Raw genomic sequence first — 26,898 nt, forward strand, 5'->3', positions numbered from 1 at the left:
TACAGCACCTCCCAGATCAGTATAAGGAAGGAGCAGAGTCACTAATTACAGAAGGGAAGCTCATAAGCAACGCTTCCATTAAGTGCGCTCTTGACGCAGCTGACACTGCAGCTAGGGCTATTAACACCAGCGTCATGTTAAGAAGGCATGCTTGGTTGAGAATCTCAGGATTCAAACCAGAGATACAGACAACTATACTCAATCAACCTGTCAACCCTCACTCCCTCTTTGGCCCCGAAGTTGACACCACCCTAGAAAAAATCAAAAAAGATACAGAGACTGCAAAGTCTATGGGGGCTCTGCAATCACAGCAGTTTAGGAGTGGGTCCTTTCGTCGCTCTACCAACAGAGGACCATCTAGAGGCCAGAACTCCCAACAGTCGCATTACACTAAACAAGGTACACAGACCACCTATAATAAGAATAACAGAGGTGGATACCGTGGAAACAACGTCGAGGGCAGAGGCCGAGGAAACAACCGCTCCAGGTCCTCCGCCACCAACAAACAGTGACGCCTTGTCACTGCCCCCCGACCACATAACACCTGTCGGGGGGAGACTCCAACGGTTCCTGCCGGTCTGGAAATCCATCACTACAGACAGGTGGGTGAGAGAAATTGTCCAGTACGGTTATTGTCTGGAGCTAACATCCACTCCACCAAACATACCACCACGACACCGTCCTATGTCCGCAGAGCACTTGCACTTATTGCACCAGGAAGTGCTCAGTATGCTCCACAAAGGAGCCATAGAACTCGTGCCTGTACAAGACCAAGGATCAGGGGTGTACTCACTGTATTTTCTGATCCCCAAAAAGGACGGGTCTCTCAGACCCATACTGGATCTAAGACCTCTGAACCGTTACATTCTATCAGAGCATTTTCACATGCTCACCCTTCAGCAGGTGCTGCCGTTGCTCAGACAGGGAGACTTTCTCGCAACACTAGATCTCAAAGATGCGTATTTCCATATACCCATGCACCCATCACACAGAAAGTATCTCAGGTTCACTATTCAAGATCAACATTACCAGTTCAAAGTCCTCCCTTTCGGAGTAACAACGGCACCAAGGGTGTTCACCAAGTGCCTGGCAACAGTGGCGGCACACTTAAGGAGACAGCACATACATGTCTATCCTTATCTGGACGACTGGCTTATCCAGGCAAAGTCAGCCCAGCAGTGTGCCAGCCACATATCCCACACCATTCACCTTCTTCACAGCCTGGGATTCTCACTGAATTATCCAAAGTCCCACCTTCAACCCGCCCACGTACGGCAGTACCTAGGCGCGACCATAGACACTCTGGCAACCAAGGCACAGCCAAATTCCATGAGGATCAACAGCATGCAGTTGCTAATAAAAAAGTTCAGACCTCAACACTCACTACCGGCACGTGTGTTTATGCAGTTGATAGGCATGATGGCTTCCTGCATCTTCATAGTCCCGCACGCAAGATTACATATGCGCTCGCTTCAGGAGTGCTTAGCACGTCAGTGGAATCCAGCTCAAGGACAGTTGAAAGACCTAGTGTTGGTCAGCGGTCGGGCATACAACTCTCTGCATTGGTGGAATCCACAAAACCTTGCCAAGGGCCGACCGTTCCAAGAGCCTGTACCACAAATAATACTGACGGCGGACGCGTCTCTCCAGGGATGGGGAGCTCATGTACTCAATTACACAGTGCAGAGACTATGGACAACACAGCAGAGGGGCATGCACATCAACCTACTGGAACTGATGGCAATCTTCCTAGCAATGTAGGCGTTCAAAGTACACTTGTGCAACAAAGTCGTGTTGATCCGGACGGACAACATGATTGCCATGTACTACATACAGAAGCAGGGAGGAACACACTCTCCACAGTTGTCTCATCTGGCTCAGAGCATGTGGAAGTGGGCCATTCAGAGAAACATACATCTTCCTCATGGCGGAACACCTCCCGGGCAAGGACAACCTAATGGCGGATCTGCTCAGCAGACACAGCCACCAGATGCACGAATGGGAGATACATCCATCAGTACTCCAACCGTACTTCCAGCAGTGGGGTCATCCAGAGATAGACCTATTCGCCACAAGGGAAAACGCAAAAGGCCAAAGCTTTGCCGCCAGGTTCCCACATCCACAGTCGCAGGGCAATGCGATATGGATGAACTGGTCAGGCAGATTTGCGTACGCTTTTCCCCCCGGCACCATTAATACCGCTAGTGGCACGCAAACTGAGGCAACACTCGATGATGCTCATCCTGGTTGCTCCAACGTGGGCACGCCAGCCATGGTACACCACGTTTCTAGAACTCTCCATGGTACCGCATCAAAGACTGCGGCTAACACCCAGGTTTTTAACGCAGAGCCATGGCGAGCTTCAGCACCCAGATCCGCAACAGCTAAACCTGCCGATCTGGCTCCTGAGATCTTAGAATTTGGCTACCTAAACTTGCCTCCAGAATGTATGAATATCATCAAGGAGGCTAGGAGACCCACGACCAGAGCATGCTATGCGGCTAAGTGGAAAAGATTTGTCATTTATTGTAAAAATAATGACATTAATCCCCTGGATGCATCAACTCAGAACATTATCTGTTATCTATTACACTTATACAGATGCAATCTAGCATACAATTCCATCCGTATACATTTAACCGCACTGGCAGCTTACCTTCAGAACAGGCAGCACCTCTCACTGTTCAGAGTGCCTGCCATCAAAGCCTTCTTGGAGGGACTCAAACGAGTGATTCCTCCTACACACCCACCTTCACCAGTCTGGAACCTAAATGTGGTCCTCACCAGACTCATGGGACCACCTTTTGAACCTCTACACTCCTGTGAGATTCAATTTCTAACCTGGAAAGTAGCTTTCCTAGTAGCCATTACTTCACTAAGAAGAGTTAGTGAACTCCAGGCACTAACCATTCAAGAGCCATTTATACAGGTTCATGCAAACAGGGTCGTACTACGCACCAACCCTACATTCATGCCCAAGGTGATATCGCAGTTCCATATGAACCAATCCATAGAACTACCGGTGTTTTATCCTAATCCTGAGAATGTAGCAGAGAGAATGCTCCACACACTTGATGTCAAGAGAGCTCTCATGTACTATATTGACAGAACATAGACTTTCAGGAAGACAAAACAACTGTTTGTTGCCTTTTCTCCACAGCACAAAGGCAACCCCATTTCCAAAGCAGGAATAGCTAAGTGGATCGTTAAGTGTATACAGATTTGCTATGAAAAAGCTAAGCGCACACTAACGATTCCTCCAAGAGCCCACTCCGCACGAAAGTTAGGGGCCTCCATGGCTTTCCTAGGGAATATTCCTTTACAGGAGATATGTAGAGCAGCCACATGGTCCACAATACATACATTTACAAAACACTACTGTGTAGATGTACACTCAAGACAGCAGGCAGCTGTAGGACAGGCTGTTCTCAAAACTCTTTTTCAGTCTGCTGCAGCTGGCACGGACAGCCGCCGCAAAATGGAGGGACTGCTATATAATCTATGCACAGATATGAATTCAGCAGCCCACATGCCTCGAACCGAATATGCTACTTACCAGTATGCATCTGTTCTTGGCATGTAGGGCTGCTGACATTCATATCGCCCACCCTCCCCCCCGGCGCCTGTAGCAGCTGTAGCATACAGTAATTACTAGTTTGCATGGTCATCATTCACTATATTACACTCCATTTATGCCACAATGGCGAAAAACAATCTAAGGATGGAGGGGATGCCCATGCGCACTGTAGTCCAGGGGAGGAGCCACCTATCTCGTGATACTTCGAAGACTCTTCCAGGACAACAATATGCAATCATCCGGACCCAACACGAGGCGGCGATCTATGCACAGATATGAATGTCAGCAGCCCTACATGCCAAGAACAGATGCATACTGGTAAGTAGCATATTCGACCTCTGCCTTCCTTTGGTGCTCCACTGGACTTTGTATAGACTACACCAAATTCAGGTATAGTATGCACAGAGCCAGTTTCCTACACCTCCAGACTCTGGTTCCGGTCAAATCTGTGAGTCTGCACCACTCTGCACCTGAAGCCCATGGCCCGAGTTCAAGTGGCCCAACTCAAAAGGTTTCCCCGGCAATCCTGACCTGGGATCTGGTGATTCCTGACCTACCCCAAGTCTCCAACTGACGCCTGCAGCCCCTTTCTGGAGAATCCCCGCGACCGTGGCGGGAACCAGTAAGAAAAACCTGACGCCAAAAGACACCCCTGCACCCGACTTCCCATGGCTTTGGGTGGCCCAACCAATTGTGTCCCGGCATCCAAAGACATCCCAACTTACCTCTCCAACTGGTGGTCACCTCCAGAAGATCTTCAACCCCAAATGCTTGTTGCAACCGGAGAATCCCTATTGGAAACAACAGGGCACCCAATGCCAACAGCACTCTGCACCTGGCCGCCCCTGTGCCACTTTGGGTGCACCTTGTGTGCTAAATCGGATCCCCCTTTGCCCTGAGCCTAAGTCCAGGAGCTTTATTCCCACAACCTCGTGGCCTGCTCATGAGCAGCCACCAACCTGAGGCCCCCTATCCCTCATTGGATAACATTGGGCCTCAGCACTCTGCACCCGGCTGCCTTAGTGCCGCTGAGGGTGCTTTGAGAGTGCATTTCTTGACCCTGGTTCTGACCCCAGAAAACCAACTTCGAAACGTAAGTACTTACCGTTATGTCAATAACATCTTTTTACTATCCGATCCCCTAAAACAAGCCTTTCTGAACCCTCCCTCTGACTCATCCCCCTCCACCTCCCTTTTACTCATCTCTCTTCACCTCCCATTTACTCATTCCATGCCTCCACCTACTGCTATTAGCTCCAAAAAAAAGACTTTTATATTCGAAATCCTTCCCTTCTATCCCTCCACTACCCTTATAAATTCAAATACCAGACCAACATGTCCACCACTCAAATTAATTTCATATTTCACTATACTAATTCACCACTGATCCTTTATGCGTTCCAGAGTAGCGTGCTACTCTCCAATAAAAGCACTTCAACACCTCATCAGGGGTAGCAAGCGCTATACAGATGCAAACCTTTTTACCTCTTCTACCCTTTTTCTATCCTTCTCAATCCAAAAAACTGACTAACATATCCACCACTCAAATTACTTTTATATTTTCACTATACTAGTTCCCCACTAATCCTTTATGGGTTCCGAAGTAGCGTGCTACTCGCCATAAAATCACTTCAACACCCCATCAAGGGTAGCAAGCGCTAAATAAATGCAAACCTTTTCCCTCTATTCTATCCCTCCACTATCCTTCTCAATGTTTTTTTTCTCCTTTTATTTTACAAGAAAATGTTATTTGAAAGAGTTTCGGAGGTGTTGCATGTGTGGAGATACCTGCCTGTGTATGGATACACAGAGAACTCGGATTCCTTACTTACCTGTAACTACAGTTCGAGGCATGTGAGCTGTAGATCACATGCTTTGCATACTCCTGCCATCTAGTGTTGGGTCTGGATGTTTCCAAGTTGTTTTTTTTTCAAAGAAGTCTTTCCAGTCACGAGGTCCTCCTTTCTGTGATAGTGCGCTTGGGCATTGACTCCATTGTTAAATTGTTTTTTTCTGCCAACAAGTTCGCTCTGGTTAAACACAGTTTCTCGGGATCCCCTCGGTACGCAATCCACTTCCCCTCAACGGTATTCATTCAAATTCTGCCCTCTGTGCCACGTGAAGTTCCCGCTCACCGACTCGCATGAAGTATGCAACCTGTGCTTATCTCCGGAGCATAACGAACAAGACTGTGAGGCGTGTAAATCTTTCTGCTCTAACAAAATGCTCCACGACCGTCGGGCTTGATGTCATGACATGCAGAGTCAGAACACCGGCTCCATTCCGACCTCTTAGGAGAAGATTCCGAACAAGAAACCGGCTATGCCATAGGCGCCGAGGAAGAACAAGAGGACCCTGTCTCCATCTCCGAGTCCGGCTCCGATGTGGACGAAGTATTCCGCAAGGTCAGCGTAGCGTGAGTACCGATCTTCCCTTGCTCCAAAGTCCAACTCAGCAGAAGAAAAAGGCTCTGGTTCCACCTCGGCCTTCAGGCCCTGGTAGGCACTGAGAACATGTTTTCAATGCCCTACCTTCGGGGCTCAGCACCGAAACATACGTCAAAGCCCTCCGGCTCGGGTTCAATTCGTCCACACTCAGGCAGCAAGCCGAAACCTTCGGGGTCGAAGCCAAAACCCGTCTTGGCCCCACCTCCTTGACGCCGAAATCATCTTCGGAACCGAAATCCTCGGCCCCCAAGACACCAGCACGAGAAACTTCGGTGCCGAAACATAAAGATTCTCCGATACCATTGAATAAGCCCTGTTTCGATGTCTGCCTCCAAAACCAGACCCAAAACAAAAAACTGTACATCAATCCAAAAACGGGACATATTGCGACCAAATTGACACTCAAACGCAAATCTGACTCAAGGGGAAGCTTATCACATTCCTTTGAAAGAAGAAACATGTAGGTACTAATCCTTCTCCTTCTCCTCCTCCTCCATCACCTCGTTCCCCAGAACCGCAACACTTGTTAATTACTCCTACTAAGTCACCACACCATACATGCCTGATGATCAGGATGACGGGGATGGGGACAATGATTCTGCACCTACAGATCCCTGGAAGGATTACAACACAGATTCTCCCACAGGTACAGATCCTGATCTTTACACTACTAAACCTTTTCTACCAGATGACAACGTAGGCTATATAGAACTATAAAGCAGAGCTGCTGATTATCACGGGGTTCAATTGCACAAAGAATCTCTAGAGGAGGATTTCCTTTTTGAAACACTTAGCAGTTCCCAAAGATCCACTCACACACTCCATATGCTCAAAGGTATGTAAAGACATGTGGATGACCTATTTAAGGATCCTGTTCGGGCACATATTCTCACCCCAGGATACACAAAAAGTATAAATCTGCACCATCAGACCCAGTTTTCATCAAGGGCCAGTTACCCTTAGATTCGTTAGTAGTTTCTAATGGCCAATTCTCAAACGTCAGGAGATGCTCCGCCTCCGGACAAAGAGTCGAAGTTGATAGATGCCTCAGGGAAAGGAGTAGCCTCCCAAGCTGCACATTTCTTGCGCATTTCCAACACCCAAGCCCTTTTAGCCAGGTACGATAGGGCGCATTGGGGCGAAATGGAGCAGTTGCTCCAATTCCTGCCTGATGAGCACAAGTCCAAAGCTCAAGACCTAGTGCAAGAGGGAAAGCCCATCTCAAACAACTCTATTAGGTGCGCCTTAGAGGGGGCTGACACTGTGGCTAGAGCCATCAACACCAGCGTGCTACTAAGAAAGCATGCATGGTTAGGAATTTCTGGCTTTAAACCAGAAGTTCAAGATTCTATTCTTAACATGCCGTTTGACAAAGAAGACCTCTTTGGTCCTGTTGTAGACACATCCTTTAGAAAAGATGAAAAAGGACACCAACGTGGCAAAATCTATGGGAGCCCTACAGTCCCCTTCTGGCTGTGGTTCCTTTTGGCACTCCTTCTATCGGGGATACCTCCTCAGACACTACCTTCACACCGTACAAGAGCAACAATCAGCCCTCTGCTTCCAAGGGTTTCTTCAGAGGGGGCTACAGAGGCAACAATGGCAAAGGTAGAGGTTCCACCACACGCACCTCCCCCTCCAATACGAAACAGTGACTTGCCTACACATGTAACATCCGTCGAGGGCGTCTTTCGCAATTCCTACACGTCTGGAAATCAATAACTACAGACAAATGGATGCTAGGAATTATCCGTTCTGGTTATTACCTGGAGCGTACCAACAGTCCTCCAAACATTCCTCCACATTCACACAAAACGTCACCAGACAATTTACACCTCCTCAAACGAGGTTCAATCTCTCCTTTTGAAGAGAGCCATCGTGCCCGTACCATTACAATATCAGGGGTCGGGCGTATACTCCCTGTATTTTCTCATACCCAAAATGGATGGTTCTCTCAGACCTATTTTAGGCGTCAGACAATTAAACTTTACATACAATCAGACCACTTTCACATGGTGACGCTTCAACAAGTGATCCCACTGTTACAACAAGGCGACGTTATGTCTACTCTAGACTTAAAGGACGTGTATTTCCACATTCCCATACATCCCGCTCATCGCAAATTGTGGTAGCGGGCAGCATTACCGGTTCAAGGTACTCCCATTCAGAGTCACCACTGCTCCCAGAGTCTTTACGAAATGTCTGGCAGTAGTTGCTGCTCACCTACGAAGACAATACATTCATGTCTTCCCGTACTTGGACAACTGGCTTATCAAAGCCAGTACGTACCCAAAGTGTCTCCAGCACACTCACAACACTGCAGTTACTACACCAACTGGGGTTCACAGTCAATGTGTTGAAATCGCTTCTTCAACCTTCCAACACTCAAAACTATCTGAGAGACACTTTAGATACACAGAAAGCTCTGGCTTTCCCCCAATACAGACAGAATTCGCAATATCCAGGCTTTGATCCTTCAGTTTCAGCCCACTCACTCACTACCAGCTCGAGTGTATATGCAGCTGCTGGGAATGATGGCCTCTTGCATCATGATTGTTCCCCATGCCAGGCTTCACATGCGTCCCCTACAGGAATGCATAACAAGTCAATGGAACCAGTTGCAGGGTCTCTTAACGGGCCTAGTGTTGGTAAACCGCCGTACTCCTCGCACTCTGCAGCGGTAGACCTTGTTCCACAGACAATACTAACAGTAGACGGGTCGCTCACTGATTGGGGAGCTCATCTCCAAAAACACACAATTCAAGGCTTGTGGAGTCAAAAGCAAAAAGCTCTCCACATAAATCCTCTATACCTGCTAGCCGTGTTTCTAGTGCTCTCTGCAACTGTCACCCTAGCTCAAGGGATTTGGAAATGGACCATACACCACAAAATCTATCTCCTAGCAGAACATCTCCCAGGAGTAAACAATCAGATTGCCGACCTTCTCAGTAGACCGAGGCAGCAAATCCACGAGTGGGAATTTCACCCTCAAGTTCTCCTCCCCTACTTTAAAAGTATCTCCAAAACTGGCAACACTTATCTCTTTTTAGAGTACCATTTATCAAAGCTTTAATGGAAGGACTAAAAAGAGTTATACCACCAAGACTTCCACCTGCCCCAGTGTGGAATCTCAACTTAGTCCTCACACATTTAACGGGCCCAACTTTTGAACACATGCATAAATGTGAACTGCAATTTCTCTCGTGGAAAATCGCTTTCCTCATTACAATGACTTCACCGAGTAGAGTGGGTGAGCTACAGGCACTAACCATAGAAGAACCTTTTTTCCAGCTTCACAGAGATGTAAGAAACTGGCTCTATATATACTGCGCCAAAGTGAGGTACAGTGTGTATAGAGTCAAAGAGTCTCCAGAGGTTTGGCAGAGGTTAAAGTTAAAGGTTCTTACTCTCTAAAGTTGTAGCTTGGTCGAGCAGTAAGGCAGTATCAGAGGACAGTGTTAAGCATTTGATGTACACACTCAGTCAGCAAATGAATTCACACACTCAAAAACTGAACTCTAGGCCAATTGTTTTTGTATAAAAAATATACTGTTGTTTTATTTCTAGAACCAAGCAAGCCTGGTACAGGTAAGCATATAAATACTTTGCAGTAGTAAATTACTTGTATGAACACAGTTCAGAATTGCAGTATAACTTGTACTGGTTTTGGTTACAGTTTTAAGCAAGCAGTTTGCAACACATTGCAGCTATAGTACATTCAAATGAATGGGCTTTTTAAGTACAATGCAGTTAATTACTTTTCAGATTACTTTGGCTAACACAGTGTTGGATCCTAGATTCAGCCCTGGGACATTTCCTGAAAACAGGTGAGTAAATGCGTTTTAGTTAGAGGTACGATTTTTTAAAGAATATTATTGCATTTCAAAATTTGACACTTAGAAACTTTTTCACATAGCATCACCAATGTTATCCTATGGGAGGAAATTCACTTAGCAGGTAAGTTATGTTAACTATACTTTTTCTAACTCAGTGCTGGATACCTAGATTCAGCACTGGGACATTTCCTGAAAACAGTTGAAAAAATGCGTTTTGGTTATTCGGCTGATTTTTAAGGAATATTTGTAATTTTCAAAAGTCGACACTTAAGAAACTTTTTGGGAGAAAAAGTGCCAATGTTATTCTATTAGGAAAAAGAGGTTATCGGTTTCCAGGTAGGTAATCTGTCTTTTGAGTTAGGGTTCTGGGGTTAGAATCAGTGGTCTCCCAGGGTCAGTGATGCACTGTTATTGCACCCCCAGTGGCACTAGAGCGGCCGGGTGCAGAGTGTTGAGGCCCAATGTTATCCTTTGGAGGATAGGGGGGCTCCGGTTGGTGGCGGCTGGCAAGCAGGCCACGGGGTTGTGGGAGCCAAGCTCCTAGGGTTAAGCTCAGGGCAAGTTGGGGACCAAGTTAGTACCAAAGGGGCACCATCAGCGGTACTAGGGCGGCCGGGTGCAGGGTGCTGTTCTGAGATCGGGTGCCCTGTTGATTTCAATGGAGATTCTCCGGGACAAAGAAACGCTGCAGGCTCGGGGACCAGGATCTTCCAGGAGTTTACCACCACTTCGAGGGGTAAGTTGGGATGTTGAGGGTTGGTTAGGCACAGCTGGGTTGGGCACACAAGGCCGTGGGGCGTCGGGTGCAGCGGTGCCTTGGTACGTCAGATTTTCTTACCCGCTCTGGTCGCGGGGGGGGGGGTCCTCTGGATTGAGGCTGCAGGCGTCGTCAGGAGGCTTGAGGCAAGTCGGGGGTCGCCGGATCTCGGGTCAGGATCGCCGGGGGGGACCTCCTCGTGGTGTTTTTCCACCCAAGTTTGGGCCGGGCTCGGGAGGTCCAGAGTGAGCTGGATTTGCGGTACCTGGCTGGCACCAGAAGCTGCAGTTCAAACACGTCCGCTGTTCACGGGAGAAGCAGCTTGGAAAGTGAATGCAGGCAGGTCCTCCGGGTTTTTTGAGGTTGCTGGCCGCTGGACACGCCGGGATTTTGCAGGAGCAGGTTTGAGGGGAGACAGGCCTGTAGGACTAGGGCCAAGTCAGTGGGCATCGTCCTCTTGTTAGCTCAGCACGGCTTCTCGTCCTTCTTCTTCTTCTTCTTTCCTTGTGGTTGCTGGATCTGAGGAAGGAAGGTTCAGGGTACCCCTAAATACTAAATTTAGGGGCGTTACAGGTAGGTAAAGGGCAGGGACCAATGGGTCCCTTCCCTGGGGTGGGTACACCCCCTATTCTGCTACACTCCAGTGGGAGGGGGGCAGGAGCCTGTCCCTGGTTGGCTGGGTCCCCCCATCCTCAAGATGGCGGGGACTTGAGGTTGTGCTTCACCTCGCCTCCCCCACCTTAGGGGTGGAGTTGGTAGAGGTGGGCACACCTCTCTTCCTCACTTGTTTTTCCCGCCGATTCTCCCACCCAAAGTGGGGGGTAGAACCAGTGGGGACCAGTTGCTGAAAGCAGCAAATGGTCTGGAGAGGCCCACAAAGAGCAGCAGGCTCTCGACCCAGGGGTCCAGAAACATGTCTGGTGGTGGCAGCCTGCGCAGCCACTCAGTCAGGTCACTGGTAGTTGCTCGTTTTTCAGGGGGCATCTCTAAGATGCCCTCTGTGGTGCATTTTACATTAAATCCCACACTGGCATCAGTGTGGGTTTAATGTGCTGAGAAGTTTGAAACCAAACTTCCCAGTCTTCAGTGTAGCCATTATGGTGCTGTGGAGTTCGTAATGACAACCTCCCAGCACCATATACTCTTAATGGCAGCACTGCACTTACAGGGCCCAAGAATGGACCTGGGCACTTTAGTGGTACAGGGCTCATGCACCTGTACCCTCACCACTGGCATAGGGCAACCAGCTAGAGGGGTGACTGATGTATGCCAGGGCAGTGGTTTGTGGGCATGGCACACAGGCATGTGTGCCATGTCGACTCTTTTTGTTCTGCACCTAGACACTCAGCCTGCAAAGGCAGTGTGTGTGTCTCAGGTTACAAGGCCTCGAAGGGTGGCACAATAAGTTCTGCAGCCCTTAGGGGCATTCTCTGGTCACAGTACCCTGGGTACCCATGGTACCATTTACCAGGGGCTGACATGTGGCCATAGATGCCAATTGGGTTTAGGCGTCAATGCAGTTTTAGGGAAGGAACACAGGCCCTGGGTACCTGATTGGCAGGAGCCCAGGGCACACTCAGTCAAAGCACATCAGCAATTCAGCAAAAAAGTGGGGGCATACCATGTAAGAAAGAGGGCACTTTCTCACAAGAGACAAAGTGGTTCTTCGCACTAACTCTAAATTTCTACGTAAAGTAGTTTCTGCCTTTCACATCAATCAATCTGTTGAGTTACAATCTGTTCTTTCCTCAGCCAGATTCAGTGGCGGAACGAGCTCTAGACAAGATGTCAGAAGAGCCCTCTTACACTACATAGAAAGAACAGTCATTCCGTAAGACTAAACAACTTTTTGTTGCTTCTGCTCCACCTCACAAGGGCAATCCTATATCCAAATCCAGTATTTCTAGATGGATTGTTTCATGTATTTAGACTTGTTATGCAAAAGCAAAGAGAACTTTAACAATACCCCCTAGAGGTCATTCCACTCGCAAAATAGGGGCTACTATGGCTTACTTAGGAAACATCCCCATAGTTGACATTTGTAAAGCTGAAACATGGTCTACACTGCACTCATTCGCAAAGCACTATTGTGTAGATGTGTTCGAGAGACAACAAGCTAATGTGGGCCAGGCAGTAGTTAGAACGCTTTTTCAGACAACTGCAACGGCTACAGGTTAGCCACCGCTTTGGGAGATCGCTGCTGTATAGTCTATGCAAAGCATGTGATCTACAGCTCACATACCTCGAACGGATAATGTTACTTACCCAGTAAGCATCTGTTCTTGGCATGTAGAGCTGTAGATTCCCATGTTCCCACCCGTCTCCCCGGGTACCTGTACCTGTTGCAGTTCTCTCTTACTTTATATACATATGCATGGACATCTCTATTCTACTCTTACTAACTCCATTCTTACCCTCTACGGGAAAACAATCTAACAATGGAGTTGATGCCCATGCGCTCTATCACCGAAAGGAGGAGTCACCTACCTTGTGACTAGAAAAACTTCTTCGAAGAAAAACAACTTGCTAACATCCGGACCCAACACTACATGGCAGGAGTATGCAAAGCATGTGAATCTACAGCTCTACATGCCAAGAATAGATGCTTACTGGGTAAGTAACATTATCTTTTCTCCTACTTTAGTATCTGTTGGAAACAGCCCCACTCCCACTCCGCAGGGTGGTGGTGGACCTTCCCAACACAATGGGGTAGCTTGGCTCGAGTGGTCAGGAAACAGGCACAGTGCTAAGCATACAATATACCCATACAATAACCATGCGTGCATCCGTTCCAAAAACGACTCTACACCGTAAAAATTATGAAAATATTCTTTCTTTATCTTTTTCTCTTAGTTGCTGATTGGAAAAATAAATAGGGGTGATCATAAATAACAGGGCATAAATACAAGTGCAATATATACAGACAATTAAATACTTTGAGGCAATAAATACTGTACCAATAAATATTGTACACCAACAAGTCCTGTGGACCTATAAATATAGTGCAGCAATAAATAGGTAAAAACTCAATAAATACAGTATCCCCAATAAATAATTAAAAGTATACAGCAACCCTCATATAATCAGATGACACTTCAATTCTTAAGGGCTGATATGGCCCAGGCACAGCTTGTAGGGTTGTGGAAGGCTTGAGGGGGGCTACTCCCTGGCTGGGACAAGGCTGAGGCCTAATCTGAGGTAGATCCAAGGGGGGTATACCAGTGCCCTGGCTTTCTCTCTCCACACAACCTCTCTAGGTTAGTCCCAGTTCACCCCAGGCACAGTCAGGTGGGTTTCAGCACCTCCCTAGCCCCTTAGAGCAGTCTCTCAGGTCTCCACAGGGCCTTAGGCGCCCTCTACTCCACTTACTGCCCTTTTTCTGATGTTCCGACGCCGCTGGAGTCGTGTCGACGCCGTGAGGCGGTTCCGGTTCGGTCTCGGCGGCCTCGGCACAATGTCAGTTCTTTGACGACGCCGGCAGGCGGTTCCGGTCCGATGTCGGTGGCCTCGGTTCGATCTCGACCTCCGATTCGACGGCGACGGGCAGTCTCTTCACGATGTCGACTTCGGGCGGCTCCGGTCCGATGGCGCTCTCGGCTCCGATGACGTCGGCCGGCCTGGCCTCGATGTCGACTTCCGGCGACTCCGGGGTGCGATCCTCACCCCCGACCTCCGGTGCTCCTCCTCACAGGTTCCGGGCGACTCCGGAGTGCGATCCTCACTCCCGACCTCCGGTGCTCCTCTACCTCGGTCTCCGACGACTCCGGAGGGCGGACTTCACTCCTCCGATGACGCCGCTCGCTCGACCTCGGTTCACTTCCTCCTCGACCTCTGGTATTCCTCTCGACCCCCGTCGGCGCCCTCTCACGACCTCAGGCGGCTCCGGGTACGACGTCTGCTACTTCAGTCAGCGCCGCTTCTCCACCTCGGGCTCCAGGTCTTCAGGCTACTCGACGCCGGACTCCAGGGAAACCAGTTCTCAGGTCAGAATCTTGCTGTTTTCTTGGTTCTAAGGCCTGTTCCTGCTGTCCAGGTCCTTTGGATGGTTTTCTTCTGTCTTCTTCCCACACAGGGCTATAGGCTGGGATCCATCAGTAGGGACAAGTATCAAGGGTGGGTTTATGGACCCCAACTCCAGGCACAAGTTTCCACCCCTGCTGCTTCACTCCTTCCTCCTTCACTGTTGTGCTCCTCTCTCTTCACCAGTCAGGTGCCAACTGCCAGCTCCAACTGCCAACTGCCTCTCTTATCCTCCCAACATTCTAAACCGCCTCCAACGGTCACAGGGTTCTGGAAGCTCCTGGAATGTTCTGGAAGGTGCTGGTAGGTTCCAGTGGATGCTGGTGATGTCACAGGTGGCCACCATTTTGTGCTCCAGGCCCTCAGACAGAAGTTTCAGGGGTAGCTAAAATGGTTCCCTGAATCTGTAGCAACACGAAAAAGTCTGGTGGTTCCCAAAAAGAAAAATTCAAACAGGGTTTGAGGCAAAAGTGGGACAAAATAAATAATGATGAGGAGGGACCACCCAAAGGGCTGACAGGTCTAACACGCGTCCCCCCCAGCTGAAAGTGGGGAGAGCTACCCAACCCCTTGGGAGTTCTCATCACTAAGGCGGAAATACCTTGAGAGACCGTCTGCATTGGCGTGGTCCACTCCAGGCCGATGTTCCACCTGAAAGTCCATCCCCTGTAGGGAAATAGACCACCTCAACAACTTGGGATTCTCCCCCTTCATTTGCATCAGCCAACGAAGGGGTCTGTGGTCGGTCTGAACTAGGAAGTGCGATCCAAACAGGTATGGCCGCAACTTCTTCAGAGCCCATACCACTGCAAAGGCTTCACGCTCTATTGCACTCCACTTCTGTTCCCTGGGAAGTAGTCTCCGGGATAGGAAGACCACGGGTTGATCCAGGCCCTCTTCGTTGAGTTGCGATAACACTGCCCCAATGCCATGTTCTGATGCATCTGTCTGGACAATGAACTTCTTGGAAAAGTCTGGGGCCCTTAAGACCGGGGCCTCGCACATGGCTTTCTTCAATCTCTCAAAGGCTTGCTGACAAGCCTCCGTCCAGACTACCCGTCGAGGTTGTTTCTTGGACGTGAGCTCCGTGAGAGGGGCTACGATGGTACCGTACCCCTTCACGAAGCGGCGATAGTATCCCGTGAGGCCCAAAAATGCTCGGACCTCAGTCTGTGTCTTGGGGGGTTCCCAGGCCATGATGGCCTCGATCTTCGCCTGGAGGGGTTGCACCGTTCCCCTACCCACCAAGTGTCCAAGGTACACTACCGACCCCTGCCCGATCTGGCACTTGCTGGCCTTGATCGTCAATCCAGCTTGTCTCAGGGCCTGGAGAACAGCTTGCAGGTGACGCAAGTGATCCTCCCAGCTGTTACTGAAGACGGCTATGTCATCCAGATAAGCAGCAGAGAAACTTTCCATTCCGGTGAGGATCTGGTTTACCAGGCGCTGAAACGTGGCAGGTGCGTTCTTGAGCCCAAAGGGCATCACACAGAACTGGTAGTGGCCATTGGGCGTGGAGAAGGCTGACCTTTCCCTTGCTCCATCAGTCAAAGAGATCTGCCAGTACCCCGAAGTAAGGTCAAAGGTACTTAGATATTGGGCAGCTCCCAGCCGGTCAATTAATTCATCCGCCCTAGGGATCGGATGTGCATCAGTCTTTGTCACTGAATTCAGTCCCCGGTAGTCCACACAGAACCTCAGTTCTGGTTGGGCACCCGGTGGTGCAGCTTTCGGTACTAACACCACCGGACTGGACCAGGGGCTGCTGGAAGGTTCAATCACTCCTAGCTCCAGCATCTTAGTGACTTCACTATGAATGCTGGCCTTCACCTTGTCTGACATCCGGTAGATCTTGGACTTCACAGGTGGGCTGTCTCCTGTGTCCACGTCATGGACGCACAGGTGAGTCCTACCCGGGACAAGGGAGAACAACGAAGAGTACTGCCCCAGGACCTGGCGACAGTCCTCCTGCTGTTTAGGAGTTAGAGATGGGGAGAGAATCACTCCCTCCACCGACCCATCCTTTTCTTGAGACGCAAACAGATCAGGGAGAGGCTCGCTTTCCACGTCCTCTCCTCCGTCCGTCACCATCATCAAGATGACTTCGGGCCTCTCGTGGTGGGGTTTGAGGCGGTTGGCATGCAGCACCCGCAGGGGCTGACGAGGGGTCTTCAGGTCCACCAAGTAGGTAGCCTTACCCTTCTTCTCCAACACCTCAAAGGGTCCTGACCAGCGATCCTGGAGGGCACTAAGCTCTCCGGGTTCGATCACCCACACCTTCTGGCCAGGCTCCAACTCCACCGGGTGAGCGTTGTGGTCATACCACGCCTTCATTACTGCTTGGCTGGCTTCCAAGTTGTCAGAAGCTTGCTTCCACAACTTAGCCATTTGGCTCCGGAAGGCCAGCATGTAGCTCACCACATCCTGGGGGAGCTTTCTGGGAGTTCTTTCCCATCCGTCTCTCACCAGGTTAAGAGGTCCACGTACAGGGTGCCCATACAGAAGCTCGAAGGGGCTGAAGCCCACTCCCTTCTGTGGCACTTCCCTGTAGGAAAAAAGTAAACAGGGTAGGAGGACGTCCCATTTCCTCCGCAGGCTTTCAGGCAGACTTCTGATCATGCCTTTTAAGGTTTTGTTAAACCTCTCCACCAGACCATTGGTCTGGGGGTGGTAAGGAGTGGTGAACCGGTATGTCACTCCACACTCCTTCCACATTGCCCGCATATATGCTGACATGAAGTTGGTCCCCCTGTCGGACACAACTTCCTTGGGAAAACCCACTCGGGTAAAGATTCCCATCAGGGCCCTAGCCACAACAGGTGCTGTTATGGTCCTCAGAGGTATTGCCTCTGGGTACCGTGTGGCATGATCCACCAGAACCAGGATAAACCTGTGACCAGCTGTAGTTGGTGGATCTAATGGACCCACAATGTCGATGCCCACCCTTTCAAAGGGGGTGCTAACGACAGGAAGTGGTTCCAGGGGAGCTTTCAGCGTCACCCCTGTTTTCCCACTGGCTTGGCAAGACACACATGTCCGGCAGTAGGTATCGGACGACACTTTCATCTGAGGCCAATAAAAGTGTGGGACAAGACGGGCGAAGGTCTTGTCTTGCCCCAGGTGTCCTGCCAATGGTATCTCGTGAGCCAACTCTAAAAGGAAGGCTCGATAACGTTGAGGAACTACCAAGGCTCGTGACGATCCATGTAGGGGTGCCTTGGGTTCACTGTAGAGGAGGCCATCCTCCCAGTAAACACTGTAGTTCCCTTCAACGTTCCCTGCTGCCTGGGCTTCGGCCTGTCGCCTCAGCCCCTCAAGGGTAGGGCACTCCCTCTGGCCCTGGCAGAATTCCTCCCTGGACGGGCCTCCCTCCACGTGCCACTCGGCCGGGATGGGTAGGTCCTCCAGGTTGGTAACGTCCCCCTCCGCAGACTCCTGGTCCACCACCTCCGGTGGCCTATCCGTCCTACGGGGTGGAGACGCCGAGGCAGGCTCCTCCTGTCCTCGGTTCTTCCCTTGACTGGCAGCTGGCTGGGCCTTTGTTCCAGGCTCCAGCCGGAATGAGCTCCCTCTTCGGGTAGTCTCGGACCTTGTGCTAACACAGGCCCAGTCAGGTGTACCCAGCATCTCGGTGTGAGTCCGGTATTCCACCTCCTTCCAAGCGTTGTGCTCCATGTCATTGCCCAGCAGACAATCGACTGGCACGGCAGGGCTTACGGCAACTCGAAGTGAACCTGCAACCCCCCCCCATTCAAAGGGAACCTCGGCCACTGGATAGTGACCTGTTCTGCCGTCAGCCATCGCGGCTGGGTGGAGTACATCGGGAATTACCTGCTCTGGAGACACCAGTTGACTACGCACCATAGTCATACTGGCTCCTGTGTCTCTCAGAGCCTCCCCTCTTTGGCCGTTGATGGTGATCCACTGCCCATACTTTGCGGTATTTGCGGGCACCTGGATCTTAGGAACCATCTCCCGTTCTCCCAGGGACACTAAAGTGACACCCGCCCACTCCCTTCCCTTAGTTAAGGGCATCTCCTCCCCGAGCACTACACTAGCTACTCCGGGGGGCTTTCCTCCAGTGGGAGGGGGTGATCGTTTCTGACACTTCGGATCTCCTTTATAGTGTCCAACGCCACCGCACTCATAGCAATGGACAACCCTTGGCTGCTGACTCTGGCCAGGATTAGGGTTTCTGGGTGGGTTAGCCTTAGGGGTGAATCCTATTCCCTTCCCTTGGAAGTTATTTTGGGGGCCTTTGGAGAACTCCTTTTTCTTTTCCCCTCCCTCTTTCTTCTGGGGGGCGCCCTGTCCGGCCTTTTGAGTATCCCCTCCAGTCCCCCTTGTGGACACCCGGGTACTAGCCCAAATGTCCGCCTCCTCAGCAAGCTTCCGGGGACTGGTCAGCTTGCTATCCACCAGGTGTTGCCGCAGTTCAGGGAAACATTTCTCGAGCAGGTGTTCCTTCAGTACTAGGTCGAACAACTCCTCGTAGCTCCTTACTTCACTGCCCTGAATCCAACCTTCCATTGCCTTCTTCGCATAGTCCAGGAAGTCCACCCAATTCTGTGTGCCCAGTTTGTGACTACCCCTGAACTTCTGTCTGTACTTTTCAGGTGTTAGTCCAAACTTTCTGATGAGCGCCAGTTTCATGGCGGGGTAGTGGGTCTGCTCATCCTCCTCGAGGGCCAATAAAGCATCCCTACCAGCTGGAGGCATGTACTTGTACAATCCCCCTCCCCAGTACTTCTCCGGAACCCCATGGGCCCTCAACGAGACCTCATAGGCTGCTAGCCACTTGGCGATGTCGTCACCCGCCCCATAGCTAGCTACTATGTCCTTTGGCAGGTAAGGTTTGGATTCCCTGGTGACCTCTTGGTTTTGGCTGCCACCATTAGGAACAGGTTGTGCCCCTATTCTTAGGATCTGAAGCTCTATCTCTTTCAGTCTTATCTCATGAGCCATCCTCTCTTTCTCCGTCTCATGAGCCAACCTCTGTTCCTCCTTCTCCTTCTCCAGCTTTGCTAAATCCCATGTGAGCTGTCTTTTCTCTCTCCGATCTGCTAACTCCACGCTGGATAAGCCCCCGCTAGAGACAGTGCTGCCCTTCCTAGAAAGTGTCCTGGGCCCTGCTGACAGGTTCCCCACCTCAGGTTGGTACATCTCAGCCCCCTCGGGGTTAGGCTCTCCATCCCTGTCTTCCTCCTCAGCCTTGCTTTCTCGGCGTGCCTCCCCCCAAGCCCTTAAGCTGGTTTGGAGTGCACCCTTCTTTGCTCCTGGGGGACAGTACACCCCCTCCCGCTGGCAAAACTCCCTGAGTTGGGCCACAGTGTACGTTTCTAAATCTTCCAGTACAAACTCCATCTTGCCCACTCAGGTTAGAGGTCAGGTTTTGTGCAGTAACAATGCAGGGGGGTACCTTTAGTAATACCTCCTCCCACCACCAGAGTAAATTTGGAAAAAACAAAAACCCACAATTTGGAAGGCCGCTGTGAGAAAACTCCCGGTGTAGGCCTATGGACTACCCACAGTTATTGTTGAGTATATGTAGGCACAGCTCTATCCCACCACTGAACACCAATTTATGTTGGAAACAGCCCCACTCCCACTCCGCAGGGTGGTGGTGGACCTTCCCAACACAATGGGGTAGCTTGGCTCGAGTGGTCAGGAAACAGGCACAGTGCTAAGCATACAATATACCCATACAATAACCATGCGTGCATCCGTTCCAAAAACGACTCTACACCGTAAAAATTATGAAAATATTCTTTCTTTATCTTTTTCTCTTAGTTGCTGATTGGAAAAATAAATAGGGGTGATCATAAATAACAGGGCATAAATACAAGTGCAATATATACAGACAATTAAATACTTTGAGGCAATAAATACTGTACCAATAAATATTGTACACCAACAAGTCCTGTGGACCTATAAATATAGTGCAGCAATAAATAGGTAAAAACTCAATAAATACAGTATCCCCAATAAATAATTAAAAGTATACAGCAACCCTCATATAATCAGATGACACTTCAATTCTTAAGGGCTGATATGGCCCAGGCACAGCTTGTAGGGTTGTGGAAGGCTTGAGGGGGGCTACTCCCTGGCTGGGACAAGGCTGAGGCCTAATCTGAGGTAGATCCAAGGGGGGTATACCAGTGCCCTGGCTTTCTCTCTCCACACAACCTCTCTAGGTTAGTCCCAGTTCACCCCAGGCACAGTCAGGTGGGTTTCAGCACCTCCCTAGCCCCTTAGAGCAGTCTCTCAGGTCTCCACAGGGCCTTAGGCGCCCTCTACTCCACTTACTGCCCTTTTTCTGATGTTCCGACGCCGCTGGAGTCGTGTCGACGCCGTGAGGCGGTTCCGGTTCGGTCTCGGCGGCCTCGGCACAATGTCAGTTCTTTGACGACGCCGGCAGGCGGTTCCGGTCCGATGTCGGTGGCCTCGGTTCGATCTCGACCTCCGATTCGACGGCGACGGGCAGTCTCTTCACGATGTCCACTTCGGGCGGCTCCGGTCCGATGGCGCTCTCGGCTCCGATGACGTCGGCCGGCCTGGCCTCGATGTCGACTTCCGGCGACTCCGGGGTGCGATCCTCACCCCCGACCTCCGGTGCTCCTCCTCACAGGTTCCGGGCGACTCCGGAGTGCGATCCTCACTCCCGACCTCCGGTGCTCCTCTACCTCGGTCTCCGACGACTCCGGAGGGCGGACTTCACTCCTCCGATGACGCCGCTCGCTCGACCTCGGTTCACTTCCTCCTCGACCTCTGGTATTCCTCTCGACCCCCGTCGGCGCCCTCTCACGACCTCAGGCGGCTCCGGGTACGACGTCTGCTACTTCAGTCAGCGCCGCTTCTCCACCTCGGGCTCCAGGTCTTCAGGCTACTCGACGCCGGACTCCAGGGAAACCAGTTCTCAGGTCAGAATCTTGCTGTTTTCTTGGTTCTAAGGCCTGTTCCTGCTGTCCAGGTCCTTTGGATGGTTTTCTTCTGTCTTCTTCCCACACAGGGCTATAGGCTGGGATCCATCAGTAGGGACAAGTATCAAGGGTGGGTTTATGGACCCCAACTCCAGGCACAAGTTTCCACCCCTGCTGCTTCACTCCTTCCTCCTTCACTGTTGTGCTCCTCTCTCTTCACCAGTCAGGTGCCAACTGCCAGCTCCAACTGCCAACTGCCTCTCTTATCCTCCCAACATTCTAAACCGCCTCCAACGGTCACAGGGTTCTGGAAGCTCCTGGAATGTTCTGGAAGGTGCTGGTAGGTTCCAGTGGATGCTGGTGATGTCACAGGTGGCCACCATTTTGTGCTCCAGGCCCTCAGACAGAAGTTTCAGGGGTAGCTAAAATGGTTCCCTGAATCTGTAGCAACACGAAAAAGTCTGGTGGTTCCCAAAAAGAAAAATTCAAACAGGGTTTGAGGCAAAAGTGGGACAAAATAAATAATGATGAGGAGGGACCACCCAAAGGGCTGACAGGTCTAACAGTATCTTTCATAGATTCTCCGCCTGACTACTAGGAATAATTTTAATTTGTGAATCTTTGAACACTCCAATGCTGAAGAGGAAGGCTTCTTTCCTGTAACTATAGTGTTGGTATCTTTTGTAGATTCACATGCTTGAATTATTCCCAGTCTTCTGGCCAGGAATCTCCTGCTTTTACACGAGAGAGCAATTCAAACGTGAATCTATGAATGATCCAGCAATGGATAATCAAAAGTGATATAATTCAAGGGATTCTTAAAGCTTGAATTTACTTTATGTTCTTGCAAATATTTCTCCTGTAGATTAATCTGATTAGAAATGTTTTGCTTGGGTTTATTGAGCTGTAATGTTTGTTTCCAAATGCTTTAGGCTCTTGATTGTACTTGGGATGCTGAATCAAAGTTCAAAGAGGAAATGTTTCATAATTTAGGTAGGGCCGATGGATTGTAAAAAGATGACCCCATGCAGAAGTTTAGGGAGAAACTGTTAGTAGTTGTTGTTTGATCTTAGTTTGAGCGTTTGCACTGTTGAGCAACTGCTTGTGTATGGAGTAAGCAGAAAAAATATTCACTAGTTGATCTGGGTGGGGTGGAATTTGAAGCAGTGCGAAGGACGAGTGCTTCCATATTTACCTTAATACTTTTCATTGTCTCTCAAGTCACATATCCTATTTTATTGCTTAATTAATATCACCTCATTTTTCCCTTGCAGTATTGCTGTCCTGACCTGGTTGATTTCATGAAGCAAGGAAAGACCCCAGAGTCGGAGTTACCAATGCAGCCTCTGAAACCCCCATCACCTGAGAAGACAGTAGCTGTGACTCGGCCAACCTCCACCACACCCGGGACTGTGACGCCTGTATCTTTGAAGGCGGTAGACAGTGCTGAAAGTGACAGTTCTCATAGCAAGCTTATTATGCTTGTGGATGACTTCTACTATGGCCGTGATGATGGCAAATCCAGTCTGCTCTGCAATTATCCAAAGATTTCTACCTCCTTCCGCTGTCCTCACTGCACAAAGAGGCTAAAAAATAACATAAGGTAAAAAAAAGGATTTCCGATTGATACTTCTACTTGGAGACTTCTCATCTGTAGAACAAAAAACAGGCGTCAGAATGGATCCAGAAAACTTCTGAGCCTCGATTCTCTGGTCACTCTACTTCCTGATGTGATGGCAGCTTCTGTACCACATGTATATATATTTGTAGCATGTTTGGTTGTAGATCAACATCCATAGCATACTCCTGCCCTCTAGTGTTGGGGTGGGACGCTTATAGGTTGTTTTTTTCAAAGAATGTTCTTGAGTCACAAGGTGAAGTGACACTCCTCCTCTTGATGTACTTTGTGCCTGGGCACGAAACCATGTTTGGTTTGGCTCCCATCGCGTTCGGATGCAAGTAGGATCAGTTTCAGCATATTTCACCTGTCCGTTGGGCCCTTTCCGTGTTCACTTTCATAACACGTTGCTGACTACTCGTACCGTGTCCGTGAAAGACCTTTGAATCCTTAATAATTGGTCGCTGTCGAGCGGCGTCCGTGCCTAGCCACCTTTGCTGGCAGGCGACATTTCCACATGGGGCATCACTCCAAGAATTAACCGTGGCTGATGGACCACACACCATTCCAATACCTTCCTCAATGCCACACAAAATATCTGTTGACCCACCACAATGAGGTTTGTAATATTTGTTTCCTGATCACGACAATGCAGATTCCCTGTTGAGGTCCACACCCTGTGAAAAAACACTAATGGCCAGGGTACCGGGGAGGCTCCTCTTCTTGACAAGGAGAGTAAAAAGATTGACCCAGCAGGTGAGAAGATGGCAGTAGAATCAGCCGCGCACCGGCTGTTTGCTAACTCCATTGGCCTGCTTTCCCAATATCACAGGGTGCATTGGGATGGGATGGAGGAACACCTCCAAGACCATGTTGACCAGTATAAACAGCATAGACAAGAGCTGGTTAAGGAAGGCAGAACCATCTCAAACGCCACCATCCGCTGCTCTCTCGACTCAGCTAACACTGCGGCCAGGGGAGTTAATACCAGCATCCTGGTCAGGTGTCATTCCTGGCTCTTTGTTTCTGGCCTTAAGCCAGAAGTACAACAGCATCTGGTGAACCTTCTGTTGGATTCTGAACACCTCTGCGGACTGCAGGTAGATCACATGCTTGAAAAGTAAACAAAATAAAAAAAATACACATACACAGCCAAGGTGATGGATGCCCTTCAGACATTGTTTCGCAGATCACAGTAAAAGGGGGTGTAGGAAGCTGGGTCTTTATATAGTATACCAAAAAGAGGCATACTGTGCAAAGAGGCCAGGTATACCTTATAAGTGGACAGGGGCTTGCTCTGTTGTTGAGCAGCCTTAGGATTATCAAATTGTTAGACATGTGCTGTATGCACGCAGTCAATAAATGGTACACACGACTCCATAAGGAGATCCATTCCAATTTATAAAAAATAACACATATCTTTATATAAATTTAGGGACCAAGATCATCAAAATCCGGTAAACAAATTTTGAGTTAGAAATATTTCGTTTTCAAAAGTCAACACTTAGTGCAATTTCTGAAGCGGTAATGTTATCGTATGGAGGAAAGGCATATACTGCATACAGGTTCTTTACAGTGACTTACTGGACCAATCTCCTGGACTTACAGTGAGTATGAGGCAGGGTCCAAGGCAGCACCAACAGGTCACCGCTGGCAGCACTGGGACAGCCGAGGGCAGCCGGGTGCAATACAGCATCGGGTGCCCTGTTGAAATCAATGGGGATTGATCCGGTCAAAAGAGGCTGCAAGCTGGGACCCTGAGACCAGTGTGGCTGAACCAGCAACGGGGCTCAAGTCTCTCAATGCTCGGCGATGTGGGGACACCTCTGGTCTTCTTCTTCGGCCGGGTGCGGAGGTGTCCTGAGTTGTTGGGTATTTGTCACTGGTGACACTTGCGGTAGAGGGGGCCTGCACAGAGAGTTTGCAGGTGCTGTTGGGAAGTCCACAGTTAGCAAACCCAAAGTGGGCTACAGCTCTGGAGTGCCGGGGACCACGCTGACCATTGGGCCACTTCAACTCTGACTAGGGGGCAGGGGTGCAGTGCTGCTTTCTGGTGTCAAGTTTTTGGCAGTCCGGAGTCTTCGCAGCTCTTCTGGGGTGCCTATTGGATGCATGGGAGCAGCTCCGCTACTCCATGGGAATTCCTAGGTCCTGGGTGAAGGCAGGCAGCCCTTCCAGGCTTTTGGAGGCACAAGCAGCTGCAGGATGAGTCGTCTTTGGCGCAATGGTCGAGGAAAGCAGGCAGGCCGGCAGGGTTGGTGCCTAGTCAGTTGCTGGTCTTCTGTTCTGGATTTTGCGACTCTTCAGTGTCAGTCTTCTTTAGGTTGGCTGGATCTCCTTTCTTGGTGCTTGGGGCTCCCATGAATACTAGATTTAGGGGAATGTTGGGTAGTAGCCTCTGGGCTACTTACCCCAGGGGTCACTACGCCCGCTATATGACCACTTCCTGTGGGAAGTGGGCATAACCCTGTCCCAGAGTTTCTAATTCTGCCAATATGGCCGACTTCTAATTTTCGTAAACACACCTCTCTGACTACAAAATTTCCTGTCAGTCAGGCACCAAATATTCCCGGTCATGAGAAGTTTGACACCCCTTCGCCTCTGAGGAAAGCCAGATTTGTATACTAAATACAGAAGCTCCCTGCCTTGGAATGCCAATTTACATGTCATCCTGCTGAAAGGGGTGTTAAACACCTTCTGCCGGAGCCAGCTTTGTTCCCGGCCTACTAGGAGTGTAGGCTCTCACCCCGGGGTGTCAGAAACTCATCTGTGGTGGCAGCCAGCAAACTAGTAGTTGGTAGGTTTCAGGGCTAAATCTAAGGTGCCTTTTGAGTGCATTTATTAATAAATCAATCACTGGAACAGTGTGAGATCATTAATACAAGATGTTTGATACCAAATATCTTTGGTTTCAGTGGAGCCATCACGTAGCTGTGGAACCTGTTCTTGACCAGCACATAGTCTTAAAATGACCTCCTTGGTCACTTGTACTGGCAGTAGGTGAACTGGCTGGATGCCCTGGGGCATATCTGCTCATGCAAATATGTCCCCACATGTTATATAGTGCACCCTGCCTTAGGGATGTGAGGCCTGCTGTAGGTGTGATTTATCTATACTGCTTGCAGTCTCTGCAGGCATGGCACACATGGCTTTGTGCCATGTCGTGTTTTCATTTTTGTCTTCACCAAGACATGCAGCCTGCAATGGCAGTCTACATGTGTTTGGTGAGTGGTCCCTTATGGAGGTACAATCCATGCTGCAGCCCTCAGGGGCCCTCTTTAGCTTCCGTGCCCTAGGTACCCGAGGTACCACTTTCTAGGGACTTACAGGGGATGCTAAAGGTATTGCCATTTGGGGAAACAATTGTTCGAGGCATATGAGCTGCAGATTACACACTTGTGCATAGATCGCCATCTGGTGTTGGGCCCGGATGTTTGCAGTTTGTTTTTCCTCTTGGAAAGTCTTTGGAAGTCACGAGGTCGGTGACTCCTCCTTTGGATCTTATTACGCATGGGCTTCGGTTCCATCCTCAGATTGTTTTTTTCCGCCATCGGGCTCGGATGTGATCTTCGCGCTCCGGTTCCGAACAGCTTCCAGTTCGACGGTCGACACGCAATCCTCACCTTAAACCGCGGTATTGTTTCGATCGCGATCTCCCCCATTCTACGCGCCTTCTCATCGGCACGGACCTTCAGTTCCAGTCGTCGACGGCGGCCTTCGGGC

General features: G+C 49.9%; 1 protein-coding gene across 9 annotated transcripts in view; it reads left to right on the forward strand.

Annotated features, from left to right (window-relative positions):
* POGZ (pogo transposable element derived with ZNF domain) overlaps positions 1 to 26,898 on the forward strand; it is a 411,414-nt gene that overhangs the window by 197,069 nt on the left and 187,447 nt on the right. For all 9 annotated transcript variants that reach the window (XM_085639417.1, XM_085639420.1, XM_085639422.1 and 6 more), the window contains exon 10: positions 22,832 to 23,160. In XM_085639417.1, the coding sequence (XP_085495543.1) occupies positions 22,832 to 23,160 (329 nt within the window). The remainder of the gene's footprint in view (positions 1 to 22,831; positions 23,161 to 26,898) is intronic.

Source organism: Triturus cristatus, chromosome 12 (genome assembly GCF_964204655.1).
Source record: "Triturus cristatus chromosome 12, aTriCri1.1, whole genome shotgun sequence".
NCBI classification, from domain to species: Eukaryota; Metazoa; Chordata; class Amphibia; order Caudata; family Salamandridae; genus Triturus; species Triturus cristatus.